The following is a 17,901-nucleotide window of genomic DNA, read 5'->3' as shown; positions in this document are numbered from 1 at the left end:
TAATTGTTTTTTCGGCTATTTCTTTTGGGCACTCAATGGAGCAATTCAACTGTTTCTCTGTTCAGGCACGTGTGCAGCTATTCATTTCTGCTCGCAGCCTCCCGAGATCACACTGCAGCGTCAATCGCCACTGCACAGACAGGTTTGACAGTGACTGGGCGGCGGGCGCAAAGACACAGGGCCTGATTCAGCAGTGCACGCTGTTTGGGAATCTGCGCAGGATCCATTCTGCGAGTGTGCATAATTGGTCCTACTAACTCGCTCGCAGACTGGCAGTGATTGACAGTCTGCTGCCGTTTGTGGGTGGGAAGGGGCCGGTGATGCCCTCCGTTTCCCAATACGGAAGCGTGCCGCCACTGTTGCCGGGGAGGGAAGAAGCCAGGATCTCCGTTGGTGGCAGAGATTTCCTGGCTTCTTCCTTTAAGCTGTGGCAGCGGCTGCGTGATCCCATGGGTCACCGCAGCCAGCCGGTGTGACTCAGATTATCCGATGCTGGGTTAGACAGCACAGCTCGGACAAGTAATGCACAGGAGGCGTGATGCCTCCTGCTGCATTACCATATCTGCAAGGGTCGCAATTGTAAAGCTGCCTGCGTTCAGCTTTGCAATTACGATCCTTGCAGAATCAGTCCCACAGTACACACTAGGGATGCTCATTGCTCATGATTACAATGATTTGTAATCATTGATGGTTTAGGACGATGTTGAATGTTTTTCCCATCGATGGGGGAAAACCAGATGGATTTTGTCTAAGGTCCCGGGACACTGAGCATAGCTCCACACCTGAAGCCATGCCCCCCAGTTCTGAATGGCCCATGGGCCAAATAGTCAAAGAACAGGGATGACCATTTGGGTGGTGTAGCCATCAATGGTCATCCATTGCATAGATGTTTACCATCAATGGCCACTTTCTTTTTTCCTATTTATGGTAACCATACCGATGGCCTTCCCTAGTACACACTGCGTTAGAGGTAGTCATGGTCCAGCGATGATTCATAACCATTGATGGTTTATGGTCGATGTAGAATGTTTTTCCCATCGATGGGGGAGAACCAGATGGTCTCCCTCCTTCGAAGGAAAAACATAATCGAATTATTATTTTTTTTCTAGGTGCCGGCCAAACACGGAGCATAGCTCCGACCCCTCCTTATGGAGCATACACACGGTCAGATTTGTCAGATGAACGACTGAACGATTTGAACGATTTTTGACTGCATTAAAATGAATGGAATCGTCCAAGTCTGACTGCAAACCCATCAGATGTCAGATATCTTTATCTGACCATCGGGAACGCGCATTGTTGATCGTCCATCGTTCAGGCATGTCAGATATGAACGATTTTCCTTCAGATATGAACGACTGAACGATTTTTAAATCGTTATCGTTCATATCTGAAGAAAAAATCTGATCGTGTGTATGCACCATTACACTCACGAAGCCACGCCCCTTGGTTCTGATTGGCCCACAGGCCAGTCAGTCATGGAACAGGGATGACCATCGGTTGGCGAAGCCATCGATGAATCGATGGTCCTCCATTGCATAGTTATTCACCAATGATGGTCACTTTGTACTTTGCCATCGATGGTTACCATACCGATGGCCATCCCTACACTGCGCCGCAGTCAGTCACAGGTCAGAGCTCCGCCCCCGTCTCATTCCCGCCTAAACTCTGCCCAACCGACGTTCCCTTCAAATCAAACGCCAGAAGTCCTCCTACCGGCGACCAATCCAACCGCCCACTGGCCCTCGCGTCACTAGGAGGAATGCCCGTGCCTCATTGGCTCGGCGGTGGCCATGCGCTGCCTTTCCTCCAATCACCGCCCGTCCCTGGTGTCCCCATTCCCCACCCACATCCAAAAGTGAAAGCGCTCCCCGCCCCGCCCTTCCCCGTGTGGAGATACTGCGCTAGCACGTCGTGGCTCGGTGACGTCGTTACGCTGGGAGAGGCGGGCTCCGGCCTGGGAGGAGGCCCGTGACCCGGCCCTGATGTTCCTGAGTTCTGTGGTGATTTGTTTTCCCGCCAGAGAGTTTGGGACAGAGAATGTACTGAGGCGCCAGACGCTGACCGAGGCCGGCAGGTACCTCTCTCCCCACCCCCCTGCTCACCCCTCCGTGACGATCGCCGGGGCCGCTGTGTGTCGCTCTGTGACCCCCCCCCCCACCACGCTTCATTCCTCCTGGCGCTGCCGTGGGGGGTTAGTGCGAGCAATGGCGGCGCCCGCCCTGTAGCACGCAGGCTCCCCGGCTGCACCGTGAGGCGGCTCGGAGGAGACGTGGTTAGTCAGAGACCCGGCGGGGACTGTTGTGTGCCGGAGGCTCCGTGTGCTGAGCGGCGCCTGGCCTCGTATCTAGGTCAGATTGCAGGCAGCTGTGGCACTACAGGTCGCAGCGTTGCCGCACGTAGATCTACTCATGCCCTCCCGTGTGTGAGCCGAAGCCCTCTAGTAGCAACACAATCTACTATATGCTGCCCAGCAATGCCCGACAGATAGGCAAACTAGTCACCCTCTGCAGAGAAGTCTGTGTATATGTAACATGTGATATAGATAGAGATATATATATATATATATATATATGCTGACTGGTAATATAATGGGAGCATCCTATCCCACGAGATGAGGGTCAGGTATTGGCACTGTTGGGGGGTAAAGACAATTGTTTTTGCCCTGTGGCAGATTTCTGCTTGCACCCTCCCAAGGTGGTGAGTAGAAATTGGTGAAACGTCTGGTGTTTTGGCGCGCTCGCTAGGACTTTGCTCGGGTATAGCCATTTTACATGTTTAAAGCCAGTGATTTTGGGTGTGAAATGCGCAAAGAGGCACGGGCACCCCCGAAACCATTAAATATTGCACCCGATCTCCTGTCTAAAATGACACAAATTCTGTGGGCGGAATTCAATTGTTTTCGCGGCCTGGATCTCCCGTCTAAAGTGACGGGAGATCGCGGGCAGCTATTCAATTGTTCCAGCTTTTCGTGCTGATAGCGCCCAAAGTGGTAGGGTTTAGCTGTGTAAATCAGCTAACACTGACCAAAGTGCTGGGCGCAATTGTGAAAAGTACCATTTGTGTGCCCAAACAAGTCACTTTTCGCCGATTTCAGCTCGCACCCCTATGGGGTTGCGAGCTGAAATGGGGCGCTGCCAGCTGATCACGCCCGACAGGAGCGGCAATTGAATAGCTCCATTGGGCTCGATGGGGGCTGGAAACAATTGAATTCCGCCGTGTGTGTGTGTATATGTATGTATGTATATGTATGTATATATATATATATATATATATATATATATAATTTTTTTTTTTTCTCTATCCCACTGATAGATGTTTCAGTTAGTAAATTAGACCATTTGCTTTTCATGTGTATAGTTGTCATAAAACACTTAACAGTAAAAATAGCCTTGTAACTCTAGATCAGACGTTAATGGCGGGTGCGTTCACAAAGTTCAAAGTGCATTAATGTGGTCTTACATTCTTACACAAATACAATGACGGTAGGGTGCTCTAATGTGGGAGAAATGGACGGGCTAACGTTATATTCAGTATGTACTACTGTGTATCATGGCCAGACTAGCTAGATCTTTTTTTTTACGCAGCCACCAATGTTCCTGTAATCTGTCCATTCATTTAAAGATTTTCTTTTTGCTGCATATAAAGCTCTTACAGGGTGATTAAATAGCTTTTTTTATTTAAGGTACACTAATTAACAGCCCAATGTTGCAATTCTATTGTTTTAAAGCGCCCATTAATTGTCGTGCGTGTAGAGCACACTTAGACTGTATTTAGCTGCATGAAACTTGTCTAAAGTAATGCTAGCAAATATACCTGCGCTACCAGCATCAGAGAAGATTCACCACACAACTTCCTGGCAGTCCCCGTGGCATATTTGCTGTTTTTCTTTGCACACGATCGGTCGTACGATCACCACACGATCCGATGGACCATATGGGCTGCACATCCGATCGCCCGATCCGTTTTTAGGAGCTGCGGGAGCGCGCATCTGATCGTATTCTACTAAAAAAAAATACACGATTTCCACACGATCCATCGTACGACACGTCGATAATCTGCTGAAAACGTGCAGGTGTATGGCCAGCATAATGCGCCCAAAACCAGGTCTCATGATGGTACAAGCAGAAATACCTGTGTGCTACGGCAGTTAGCCAGAGGGGGTGAGCATAAATGCTGACAGCTGTTAGCGGTAAAAATTGAATTGACCCCATAGAGTAGCAAAGGCTGGTCCCAGAAAGCAAACAGTGGTAAAAGTATCTTGAATCTGGACTTAAGCCTATTCTGCCATAATCTCTACATTTTGCTGTGTATTCTTTATCAGAAATGCTGGGTAAGTGCAAGAAAAGTTTAGTTTGCTAACATTTAATGCTGGTTACACACTTATGGTGCATACACACGGTCAGATTTTCCTTCAGATCTGTACGATAACAATTTTAAAAATCGTTCACATCTGACATTTGTCAGATGCACGATGCACTTTCCCGCTTGTCAGATAACTATATCTGACTGTTTGCAGTCAGATTTGGACGATTCCATTCATTTTAATGCAGTCAGAAATCATTCAAATCGTTGGTAACATCATTCAATCGTTCATCTGACCGTGTATTCACCATTACACAATGAGTCAGACATTACACCAGTCCGAGCGGCCGTTTGGTAAGCTATAAGGTGGCTACGCACTAAATTATGTGTACCCAGCGCGATAGCGGCTGAACCCAGCGGGATTCACGAATCCGCAACTGCATACCAGTGGTTCCCAAACTTTTTTGAACCACAGCACCCTAGAGCATCAGCATTTTTTTTTCATGGCACCCCTCAGCCAAAAGTTTGTTGAGAAATATAGGAAAGTAGTAAAATGAAGTAAATTGTGTTTACATGTCATCCTTAGGGTCAGTTATGTGGTGTTGGACAGGTTTTATGCTTCTGTTTGTCCACATATATACATTACATTGACCATAAATAACTTGGTTTGGTGCTGGACCACCAACATGAGGCACCCCTGCAAATATCCAAAGGCACCCCAGGATGCCACGGCGCACAGTTTAGGAACCACAAGCATACACACTTGCCGACGGCGGTGGTCATGCTGCATTTGGCAGCATGGTCCCCGCTGACGATATCTCGGGCGATGTCGCTGACTGTGTAAGAGTGCGCATCGCCAGCGACACAGCAGGTACACACTGGCCGATGTGCCTGATATGTCGTCCATATCGTCTAGTATGTACCCGGCTATACACACTTACCAATTGTCCACTTGATATATCTGACCTGACATCACAACTGGATGGGCATTTAAATTTGCAGTCCCTGCAGCCAGTTTACGGGCAGTCGGCGAGTTGTCCTTATATACATGCACCGATATACTGCAGGACCGACCTGATGTGTCTGAACATTGACGGTCGGACGTATTGGATGTATAGCCGTGGCCAAAAGTTTTGAGTGACACAAATATTGGTTTTCAAAGTTTGCTGCTTCAGTATTTTTTTGATCTTTGTCAGATGTTACTATGATGTACTGAAATAAAATTACAAGCATTTCATAAGTGTCAAAGGCTTTTATTGACAATTACATGAAGTTTATGCAGAGAGTCAATATTTGCAGTGTAGACACTTTCTTGCCTAATCAATGCTTGGAGTTTGTCAGAATTTGTGGGTTTTTGTTTGTCCACCTGCCTCTTGAGGATTGACAACCAAGTTCTCAATGGGATAAAGGTCTGGGGAGTTTCCTGACCATGGACCTAAAATTTCGATATTGTGTTCCCCGAGCTACTTAGTTATCACTTTTGCCTTATGGCAAGGTGCTCCATGAGCTGGAAAAGGCATTGTTCGCCACCAAACTGTTCTTGGATGGTTGGGAAGAGTTGCTCTTGGGGGATGTTTTGGTACCATTCTTTATTCATGGCTGTGTTCTTAGGCAAAATTGTGAGTGATATCACTCCCTTGGCTGAGAAGCAACCACACACATGAATGGTCTCATTTGGGTCCATGGCAAGGAAACTCCCCAGAACTTAATCCCATTGAGAACTTGTGGTCAATCCTCCAAGAGGTGGGTGGACAAACAAACCCACAAATTCTGACAAGTTCTTATCAAACTATATATTGAAAACAGGTAGTCCCTATAATATAGAAGTACCTATTTGTCTGCATTCCTGATTTGCAGTATGTATGATGTGATGTGTATGCTGTTGGAGTTGACTGCACAAAAAAAAAATAATCTTCACACTAATGCTGGTACTAGATACATTGATCAGTGTTTTGGTTCAGTTTGTTAACCTAGAACAGAAAACTCCATGCTTAGACCTTAAATGCTTCAGCTGGAGAGCATTATGTTGCCGACTCTTGTGTTGGAAAATGTATGCTCTTGAGGCCAGAGTACTCTGTTTCCCCGTATGTATTGGGTATTTGTGGAATTCAATTGTGTTTTCGCAACCGTTCTAACTTCGAAAGTGATGGGAGATCAGGGACGATATTAGTTTTTGGCGCCCATGACTTTTCGTACTTGTTGCGCCCAGAGACGCCAGGTTTAGCTGCGTAACAAGTGGCTAAACACAACTAAAGTCCTGGTTAGGTGGCCCAAACTGTGGACTTTGTGTGCATTTGTACTCCAACTCAGGAGGCTTCCAGCAGAAATGTGTGCGCCAGAGGCACTTGTGCCCGATTGAGTCGTCAATTAAATTGTTCTGTTGGGCGCCCATTAGTTAAAGATGCCCAAAAAAACAATTGAATTCCCCCCACTTAAAGTATTGATGGGAGATATTCGTGATCTATATTATGAAATGTGAGATTAACCAGTTGCTCGGTGTATAACTACTGGCATCACTTCAAATTACTAGAATATTTTTCTAACTTTCAATGGATTCAATTATCGCAATGCTGAATAGGGTAGGGAGCTCCCGGAGCTATTCAATTCAGCGCGCTGTTTTGTCTGACTAAAGGATGACTTCTTGCACCCCCCTGAGGGTGCGAAGAGAAATTTGATGAAAATGCCAGGCATGAGGCTGTTATCTGGCGTAGCGTGGCGAAAACAGCCTTGAGGCCGCACTTAATTGCCGGTTCTCATGACTAAATACCCAGGTTAAGTCGCGAGAACAGTCATTATCCGACTTAACTTGCAACTGCCGGACCAAACATATGCTCTGAAGTGAATGGCTCCGGAGCCCCCTCCCGGGGGTATTCAGCATCGTGCTGCATTGGATCGAGCCCATTGTGCGTCCGATGTTTTCCGTTTCAGCAATGGACTTATTTTCTTTAAACACATTATAAGCCCCCTAGTTATCTCCTCTTTCCTGACTGTTCAGTGAACCAAGCAAGCTGGGACCAGAAGCTCAGTTTTTCTGTTTATGCTGCATGAATTCCACATCATTGAAAATGCCAGATAAACACTAACAAGCTCTTCAGTCAGTTAATGAGTGCTAAATCTTAACAGGTCCATTAACATCTTTTTGTATGATTTATGCTGATTTTAAAATGATAATTTACACACATTTATTTTGCATCATTCGCGTCCTGTGCGGAAATGGAAGTCAATCCACTTTATTTTTCCATATTCATTTGGAAGGAGCCCCCATGGCACTACGTACAAACACGTGCTGAACAGCACCAATATACAGTGTTGTGCATATACCCATGAATTTGAGGGTCGTGATGATCAATTATAATATTACTTTTAGTAAAAAAGACAAAACACTCAGGAGCGCAGGAAAGTTAGCGTCGATTGCTTATTGAAATAAGCAGGAATGTGTGCAGCCAGGCATTTCGATTGATGGCAGGTTGCAGAAGACTAAATCGCCTCATTGTATTGAGTGTAGGTAAAATCTGTGGTGAACTGAGTTATATCTTGACAATAATTACTGCTGGTCCAGCGATTGAGTTGCTGACATCCTTACTATATACAAATTAGGTGCAATCTATGTTCTGTTTTTTTTTTGTGATTATGAAAAGGACAAAATTGGTATTATCTCTACTAATTGCAAAACCCAATTTAAATTTTGGGAACACATGCTTGTTAATCAGTGTTTTCATCTTGAATAGAGACATTGGATGACTTTATGGTTTTGCCCTGTTTGGTGATGGCTCTATATTGTCTCTCGGCAGGCAACAGCTATTGGGGAACCTGACTTCCGTAGACTGGCATTGGTGGAGGCCGCTGCAGTAAGATGCCAGGAGTTACTCAGTGTGAAAGTCAAACTGTTCTGGCTAAGGCCAGCCCCACCCGAAGGAACCGGTTATCTCTACGCTTCTTCCAGAAGAAGGAAGCTAAAAGGGCTCTGGACTTTGCTGAGGCAACACAAGCTGAAGAACAAACTGTAGAAGAGAGGGAACCAGAAATGTAAGCGCCATCTTCATCTTGGCAGTGTGTTCAAGGATTGCTCCCCATAAAGTTATTTCCCCCTCTCCATTCAAAGTATAAGAATATAAAGTTCAGGTAGGGCATTAGTTAACAGATAACGCTTTGCTATATGCAGGACTTACCTCTTTGACCATTATAAATGTCTTTTGTGAAAATGTGGTCTCTCCAGACTGGTGATATCATACCCTGGTGGCAGGCTTAGATAAACGTTGTATAGGTGAAGACTCCCATTTTACTGTATCCCAGCTGGTGAGAGAATAAAGGGAGGCAGCCTTCATTAGATCTGGAGCCTCTAGTCAAGTTTGCTCCCCATCTCGCATAATTCTCCAGCTACGGGGAAGGAAACTAGAGTCTTCCTTTTACTGTGATATTTGTCTGGAACATCAGACTCCTCGCACTGCTCCCTTTTACTCCTTGCTTCCTATTCTAACCCTTGTCAAAGGAAAAGTGAACCTCAAGGTCTGAATATCAGCAAATTCTCCTTCCTCCTCGGAGGAATGTTTAGAATCTGATCCCTCCCAAGGCTGAAGGATAACAGGAACCAATGCATCTGTGGCTTACCTGTGGAGGCAGATTCCAGGCATTAGTAGCTGAATGGACAGGATTGCTGTAGAAAGAGATTCCATCTCATTCAGGACCTGGCACCAGGATCAGCTACTGTGCAGAAGGATGTATCTCTCAACTCCCCCGTGACAAGTGCAGGCAGCCCACACCTGAACTTAAGCACGAAGAGGGGAATAACCTAGGCTTACTATATCTCCTGGCTATAGAACTGCCTCAAACCTTGGAAAAAGTGTACTTTCCTTGGTAGTCACATATATCCCTTTCACACACAAAATCAAGTTAAGCATGTGGACCCGATAAATTGTGGATCAACCTACCCGGGGATTTCTGCTGTGCGAAAGAGGCAAACCGGGTCAAAATTCCTGGGACTTCGACCCTGGTTCTTGCCAGGATCAAAGTCCTGGGAAATGGGTGTCTTCGGGGATTATACTTCAAATATACCCCCCTGCAGCCTAAACCTAACCCCAATGCTTGTCATCGGGATGCTGGTGCCTGGATTCTGAGCACTGGCATCTGGGATGCCAACTACATCCCGTGTACAACGCTAAACTAGATATAGATGGCTCTACTGAGAAGTTTAATTGTTCCCTTTTTCTCCATATTGTGCATTTTATTTACTTGTGTGCAATGAGTGTTGCTTAAATTGAAATTTTTGTCTTTAGTTGTGATCAGGTTGTTCCTGCTGCAGAGTTACCGCCACCTCTCTGTTGTGTGAAGAAGGAAAACCTAGTTCCCTTTGTAGGGTTCAATAATCTTGGCAACACCTGTTACCTTAATAGCATACTTCAGGTATGTGCTTCATTCTTCTGCTTTTACTGGTTTACATACACTATTTATGTCTGTCCTGTTGAATAAAACTTTGCTCTGCCCATGATTTGTTTTCCTGAATTATGTGAGACTGAATTCCGTAGTATTTCCCTTTAGGTTTTATGCTACTGTCCAGGATTTAAAAGGGGTGTGAAAAAACTAAGTGATGTGATTACAAAGAAGAGAGAAACCATTAAAGAAGACAAGGAACCCGGCTTGGAAAAGGTAGTGTCACAGCTGCGATTTTATGTCATTCTAGATTGATTAAATAGTTATACGAGATGCAGTGCTATATTGGTCATAAAACTTAGACGACAGCTTTTATATTTAAGGGGGGATTTAGTACGGTTGGATGTGCTGCACATATCAACCATGTATGGTGGTCTCACAATCTCTACTTTTCCTGCGCACATCTGAGATGTGCGGTAAGAATAGCGATATTGCTGGCCGCCATGTGACTGCCTGGAATGGCACAGCGGCCTTCGTGTTTAATTGAATAGCCGTCTCAGTGTAGCTTAAGCAGATATTAATGTCTAATACGTAAGTGTTTATCAAGCACCTAAACATTTATGTATAAGTTACGTTGTCTGTTACGTGTTGCAAACCTGTTCTCAGTACCGCACCCGAACTTAGAGTTCACGCCAGACCGGTGGCAGAGCACTGAGGTGCGGGCAGGGCTTCTCTGTGGCCATCCGGGGTGGGGGCGTGGCTTTGTGACCATGTTCCCAGTTCGTCACTCTTGGGGGAGTGCTAAGCACTTGTACTTACTGTGGTGCTGCCCCCACCCCCCCACTGTGAATAGATGTCGTGTGCATGCAAACGCCATCTATTCACCCGGCGGCGATCAGAAACAGCAACTTTTCCCATCCGCCCGCAGATGGGGACAGCACAGGGCAGGCTGCTTCAGTGGGACGCATTTTGCCACTTTAAAATCGGGCGCGGCGCCTTGCTAAAACAGCCTAGCAGGAACACTATAAACTGTAAATTAAGATATCTAATTGGATTGACTTGCCCCCGCCCTGTGGTGACTTCTAATACCCGTGTAATTTGATGTTTCTCACAGGATAGTGCGAAGGAAGACTTGACGGCAAGTTACGAGGTCATTTGTAGTTTGAGTTCTTTGATTCATTCTGCTGAACACCTACAGCTTGGTTTTCTCCTAAATCCAGAGAGCTACGATACTGAGCTTGCTGCACAGCCAAGGAAGCTGCTGAACACATTGAGGTATGAAGTTAATTACAAGTACGTCTTTGGGCTTAGAACACGTCAATATTGTACAATATTGTCCCCCCCCCACCAACCCCTCTGTCCACAGGCCCCCACTGTAATTTACTGTCCCACCCCACATCAAAAATACCCCCCCAGGGTCAAAAGATCCCCTACAAAAACTAGGGGTGAGCGGGTTCGGTTCTACTCGGTTCCGTTCGGTTTTTAAATCCGAACGGAACCGAGCAGAACCGAATTCGCTCACCCCTAACAAAAACCCACACCATCCTAATTATAATAGGGAAAATCCAGTCTGGTGTGGTCGCATCTGATGCAACCGTGCCATGCAAGTGGTTAAAGGACCTATATTAAAGAATTCAGGTCAACAGTAGATTATCTGGAAGTATAAAGGCGTACTCTCCAACTTCTGGGTTCCTGCTGCTTCGGATCGTTTTAAGGTTTGCTACAAAATTATGGGCAATAAGAGTTCTGCATTAGGTTTTCATTCTTTAAATGCTATCTAAAGTAATGTTTTTTTTTTTTGCACAGAGAACTTAATCCTATGTACGAAGGATATCTTCAGCACGATGCACAAGAAGTTTTACAGTGTATACTAGAAAACATCAAGGAAGCCTGTCAGGCTCTGAGAAAGGAGATGAAGAGCTCACAAGTGAATGAAACAGAACAGCAGCTTGGAAGCAAAGAACCCAGAGATTGTGAGGCTGAAACGGTAACTTCAGGCAAACCTCAAGATGGGTCTCCCGAGACCCCGTCCAATGAAAACGGCAAACGCAAAAGTGATAATGAGGTTGGCAATGTCAAGAAAAGGACAAAGCTAACTAAAGAGCCCCCAGCTGAGGAGTACAGGCTAACCAGATCAAAGCGGAAACCAGTCCCAGAGAAGCCGGATGAGAAAACCGCCCCTAAAACCAGCACTGACCATTGTCCTCCCAACCCGTCAAATAAAAAATCTAGATTACGGCTCAATTGGCTAAAATCATCCAAACAACCAAGTATTCTGTCAAAGTTCCGAAGCTTGAGTAAAACGGACAGCTCGTCGTCGAAATGTTCCCCGACTGAGCTCCACGCCCCCAGCATAGAGACCGAGTTGGACAAATCTGTGAATGAGGAGCCCGTGAAGGAAAACGGAAGCTGCAAACCTGCTGGAGCCGAAGATGCTGAAACGTCACAGAATGGTTGGTTGTTTTCTGCACTAGCTTTTTAGTGGCGGTGGACAAGTGTGAGCTGAGCAGTCTGCAATTTGCACTGCAAGTAACTGAGTTTATGATCTAGGCGCACCCGGGGCCGGCAGCAGAAATCATGGGGCCCTGTACACTTTTTTTTTTTTTTTTTTTTTTTATGGACCCCCCCTTCCCTAGTTCCATGCACCTATAGGGTGATGGGGATAAGCATTGGATGACAGGGAAAGGGTGTCAAGCAGAGGGTAAGAGAAGCTGGGGTGGGGGGGGGGGGGAGAGACTGACCTTTCACCTAGTTTCTCTGCAGAGACGCTAATGGGAACTTCTGGCTGCATAAAGGAAGTGGAACACTGATTCTTACGCCGGGGCCAGTCACTAGCGTGTGACGTCAGGACTCGGCAACAGCAGTCAGTGTGCATCATTGCAGTAGCAGAGCAGGCAGCAGTTCCATTAGACTTGCCTGTGGGCCCCTAGACTCTTGGGGCCCGGTACAGCTGTGCCCCTAGTCCTTCCCCCTCTCCCTGTTGCCGTGCCTGGGCGCACTCAAATCTCAGAATAATAATTCTCTAGCTATCATGCTAAAGCTTCTATATTTGTCATGAGAGCTGGCTGTATAGTTGGAAATACATGGAAAGAAAAGTGAGCATTTAGTCTGGTAAAGAAAATATGTAAATGTATATATAAACCCCTCACCTGTTCCAACAATCAACTTGGATAAGAAATAGTAATTTATCATAAAGAACAGGCTGTGAAACCTTTTTAAATGACTTATATCTGATTAAAATATAATTATTCTAGAGTCAATTGGGTTTGAACTGGTGGAGAAATTATTCCATGGCCAGCTGGTGCTGCGAACCCGGTGTCTGGAGTGTGAGTGTTTCACAGAGCGGAGGGAGGACTTCCAGGATTTCAGCGTTCCCGTACAAGAAAGTGACACGCCAAGACCAGAGGAGGACTCTGATAGTGAGTTGTTAGTCTACCAATCTAATACCTTACTCCAAAGTACTACTGTAATGGCAAAAAGTCAACGTGTGCACTTTAAGATAACACACTATATGTAAAGTATATGCTTACCGGTCCAGTTAACACACTTGAGGGATTATTATATACACACTATACTTGTATATGTATTTGAGACTCCCACCCCCCACTGCCTTTCCTACCCCAAATATAGGTTTTTGTTTTAAGATGCCATTTTACGGTCTGCATGTCCAAATACCACTAATTCATGATTTTGCTTTTAGTTTCTCCTGATCCTAGAATGGAAATAAAGACTTTGAAATGGGCAATATCCCAGTTTGCATCGGTGGAGAGAATAGTGGGCGAGGACAAATATTTCTGTGAGAATTGCCATCATTACACGGAAGCAGAAAGAAGCCTTTTGTTTGACAAGATCCCAGAAATCGTCACCATTCATTTAAAGTGCTTTGCTGCAAACAACTCAGAGTAAGTCTCGAGTCATCATTGGGTGGTAATCTATGGCAACTCTGGTCCTAAAATCCCCATGCTGGTGCACTTATAGATGGGTTCTCCGCTATATCCGAGAACAGTGTCCCTTATACTTTGGATTCCTCAAGCATTGATCTTGTTATGAGATTTTATTATGTAGTGTTTAACATCCCATTGGACTCTTGACCCTGGGGATATAGTGTATCCTTTAGGATGTTGGCACTTGAAATTTTGTCTACAAAATCTAAATTACATACACAGCCATCCCAGAGTGATCTTCTCTGTGTGACAAGTCCATACCATCTCTTGACCAAAGAGAAGAGTAGATTGTTTCCAAGAATGTTTGTTGCTGCTTTGGTGGCTGAGATATTGCAATCTCTAGAGCCAACCATTTGTGGTGATATGCCAGCCTTCAGGGTAAGAGGCTTTTATCCTTCACTGTAGGTTTTAAGGTTTGTGGTGTATTCTACTTTCTTCACTACATGGCAGCTATCACTGTGGGTTAGTAACCCAATCCCCTACATGTAGACAGGTAGTTTTTTCAACAGGGACCTCCCACTTGGTGTTTATAAGCTAGATGCTCCTGCTCCCCCTTGTCTTTTCGTCCTGTCACTACCAGTAGAGTAGGAACGCTTGTTTTCTATTCTTATAGGACTTACCTGTGCCTCCCGGAGCTGCAGTCTGAGGTTGGCGGGGGTTGGGGTGGCGCGGGCGCATGATGTGTGGCACCGCCCGGTGTGATCACAGTTGCAGTAACTTTTCCTTTATAATGTGCCCAGTATGGAGGTCATCTCCAGTTGCATGGACATCCCATTTGGAGTCCCATCAGAATGCCACAGCAGTAATCGGCCGTCAGGGAGCCACAAAAAGTTCCCCTGCTATGAAATAACCCAGCATGATCATGAGCTGGGCAGAACAAAATGTCGGTGATATTAGCAGTGTCCATTCCAGGACAAAGCAGAGGTGGATTATAGTGACACAGTAGAGCAGCGGTCCTCCCTGACATTTTCTAGATGACTGGAGACCTCTGGTGGGTGAGGTGTCAACACTGGTATCCAGGTTGAACCACAAGTTAGATTGCTGTTTAAGTACTAGTCATCCAAAAACGTTCCCGTTACGCTATTCCTTTCCTTTCTGGAACTTTCAACTGAATTACCTGTTCAATCTGCTTCCGTGCATTCACAAAGGTAATTTAAGAGAAATACAATTGGTAGTTGCACCAGATGTGCCAAGACTGGTACACAGACATTCTAAGGATGTCACTGGGTCTGTTGTGGCATCTTCCTCAAAGATGGGATATGTTAATGAAGATCAGGTCTTAGCACAGCTGGCTTTAACAGCGTTACGTTTGCAGTCCCATAGGACCACCTACAAAAATTAGCAAAATGGGGCAGCTGGTGGCTTTTCTATGCCATTGCAACAGTAAAGGTGCCCACACACATACCGATCTGCCCACGATCAGCCGATGTGTACGATTTGTGTACGATTTCCCTTGAAACTCTCCCCGGCAGCTCTGCACACGATCTCCACACTATTTGCACACAATTTGGTGTCCAATCTTCAAACGATCTCTCCTGCATCCAGACTTTTTACAGTGCATCGCGTCCTAGATTGTCAGATCTGCCCTACTGCACGGCAGATCTGACGATGCGATGTGCGACCAGCGGGGACGCGCATCGTGATCGTGAGTGGGGACTCACAATTTCCTCACGATTTGGCCATATTTTACACGATCTGTCGTTCCAATGTGTCGGAATCGGCCAGATCGTGTAAAATATCGCAATGTGTGTGGGCACCTTAACTCGCACCACTCACATGGGGTTGAGTTAATTGAATTGACCTTTATGGGCATAATCTAGTTATCTGGGATAACCAGCTGTGCACAGCAACATGGCATCCCTGTATGAGGTGTGCCACCATTCTGATTGCACATTGCCTGTATCACAGAATTGAATTGCTCCAGTGTTTATAAACTTAGTTCTCATGGAACAAATGGTGTTTTTTAAAGGTATCCTCAGGAAGAATTAATACCACCTGGTAGATTGTGTTAATCAACTGACACACCTGTGCTCCAGCTAGATGATACTAGAAAACCATGCACTGTTATACAACACATCTGTGATGGAATGCCCCAGTTCTGCCAGGGAAATCTGACACACTGGACAATCTCTATTCCTCCTCGAAACTGGTCAAAATCAGCGAGTCATGGATTTTTAAAGCTGAATTTCCTCCAAACACCGACCGAGAATTGTGGTGCTTATGTATAGCCTGTTTATTTCTGTCTGTTGGAATTGAGTATACCTTACCTCTGTTTTTTTGGGGGGTTTTCTTTTATACTATACATCATGTTTTTAACTATAGTGACTACAACTGTGTTAACACCTTGCAAATGTCTGTTTATAGGTTCGACTGTTACGGCGGTCTCTCCAAAGTAAACACTCCCTTGTTAACTCCATTACAGTTGTCACTTGAGGAATGGAGCACCAAGCCGTCCGCAGATCTTTACGGTCTATTTGCAGTGGTTATGCACAGTGGGGTGACCATAAGCAGCGGACACTACACAGCGTATGTCAAACTTAATGACTTAAGTAATCTTGAACTTGACCAGGTGAAAGCTCCTGCAGACCTAAATGGCAGAATTGTGACTGAGCCACTAACGGAAGAGGAAGCCCGAACTTCTGATGCCAGCCACGACCCCGAAGTCTCATTCCGAAATGGTGCAAATGTGTCGTCAAACGGCAAAGTAAACAAAAAGAGTACCGACACAGTCGGTCTCCTGGGCGGGCAGAAAAATAAATCTGATTTTGAGCAGCTGCCTGCGCCCAAAACACCAAAAGCGGAGACCGGTACAAGCACTATTGTGGGAGACAAAGGTTTATCTGCCACCAGCCTCTGTGGCGAGAGCAATCCTGACTCTGATCAAAAAGCGCAAGCTACTACTGATCACCTCGACCAGAAGTCTGTTCTGTACGTGTTGCAAAGTCTGAAGGAATATGAGGGGAAATGGCTTTTATTTGACGATTCGGAAGTAAAAGTAACCGAGGAAAGAGACTTCTTGTCCACAATTTCCCCAAGTACTCCATCCACCTCCACTCCCTATCTGCTGTTCTATAAGAGAATAGTAGACTAGAAGCTACAGTATGCTACCTGTATAATATGTAAAGGAAGTCTTCCCAAGTTGTGGTTACCAGGATCACACTGGTATCATGTGTGTATATTTGTATATAACCTGAATCCTGTTGTGTCAACAAGTCACATCTTGCCACAAACTGGTGATGCTATTAGAGATTGTTCTTGTGTGTGTGTGTATATATTGATTGTATTATGTACATTTTGTTTTCCCCACAGGCACTTATTACACTTGCCAATTTCAATATCATTTTTTTTTTAATAAAGCTTCTTGATAAGTTTCCTAACTCGAAAGTGGTCCAGTGCCGGCAAGCCGTGACCTCAGCAGGACAGCTTTTTGTTGTGCTGGGCATACACTAGAATTACCAGTAAGATATCTGTCCTATCTGGCTGGTTGGAATGAGAATCTGGTAATGTATGGGGAGCAAATGACAATTGATTAATATATGGTTTTAAACCCTGGAAAACAGACAAAAATGAGTGTTCAAATGGGTTTTATTTAACCAATTTGGCTGGATGTCCATTTTTGTCTGTTTTCCAGGGTTTGAGCAAATGTTTTGCTTGTCATTTGCTCCCATCCGTTACCAGACTTTTATTCCAACCAGCCAGATAATTTTATAGTGTGTGCCCAGCATTAGAACGCTGGAAACATTAACTTGATGCAAAGTTATATTACAAGTCAGCAATAATGTATAGGCTTTTCTTAATACCCTATTTATTAATGAATATATTATAACTTCTGTATGTTGGATGTACAGACAAACTTTACAGCGTATATTGGGTAACAGATTATAACTTGGTAGCTGGTTTTCCTGGGCAATTTGTAATCTTCATATAGAAAGTTTTCCTATGAATTTTGTAATTAAAGTATTTCTTACTTTGTCTGGATGTGTATTTTAAAGCTGATTTCTACGCTGCCGTGTATGCCTTTTTTTTTTATAGACTGCTAGATAACTAACTAACTAGCTAGCTAAGCTGATTGGTTGTTAGGGATGACAACTTTTTTTCTTAAATCTCTAGTGGTAACAAAACACATTGGAGCAGAGGTTTCCAAACTCTGCCATTACAGTCCATGTATTAAGGATATCCATGCGTTGGCACAGGTGCCTTAATTGCTTCCTCAGTCAAATTGATATCTTGATTTAAGCATGGATATCCTTAAAACCAGGGCTGTAATGGTGGAGTTTGGGAACCG

The 17,901-nt window shown here is 45.0% G+C and overlaps 1 protein-coding gene across 1 annotated transcript; it reads left to right on the top strand.

The window, feature by feature from the left end:
* The first annotated feature begins 1,869 nt into the window (after positions 1–1,869).
* USP1 (ubiquitin specific peptidase 1) lies at positions 1,870–17,588 on the top strand. Its single transcript, XM_088447859.1, has 9 exons — positions 1,870–2,077; positions 8,097–8,331; positions 9,579–9,705; positions 9,841–9,948; positions 10,787–10,947; positions 11,479–12,125; positions 12,927–13,091; positions 13,373–13,574; positions 15,981–17,588. Exons 2-9 carry the CDS (start codon positions 8,159–8,161, stop codon positions 16,705–16,707), a joined length of 2,310 nt encoding a protein of 769 aa, XP_088303985.1. The 5' UTR covers positions 1,870–2,077; positions 8,097–8,158; the 3' UTR covers positions 16,708–17,588.
* The last annotated feature ends 313 nt before the right edge of the window (positions 17,589–17,901 follow it).

The sequence above is a fragment of the Taudactylus pleione genome, unplaced genomic scaffold, assembly GCF_031769625.1.
Source record: "Taudactylus pleione unplaced genomic scaffold, aTauple2 ptg000442l, whole genome shotgun sequence".
Lineage (NCBI taxonomy): Eukaryota > Metazoa > Chordata > Amphibia > Anura > Myobatrachidae > Taudactylus > Taudactylus pleione.
This window is presented reverse-complemented; position numbering and strand designations above follow the sequence as displayed.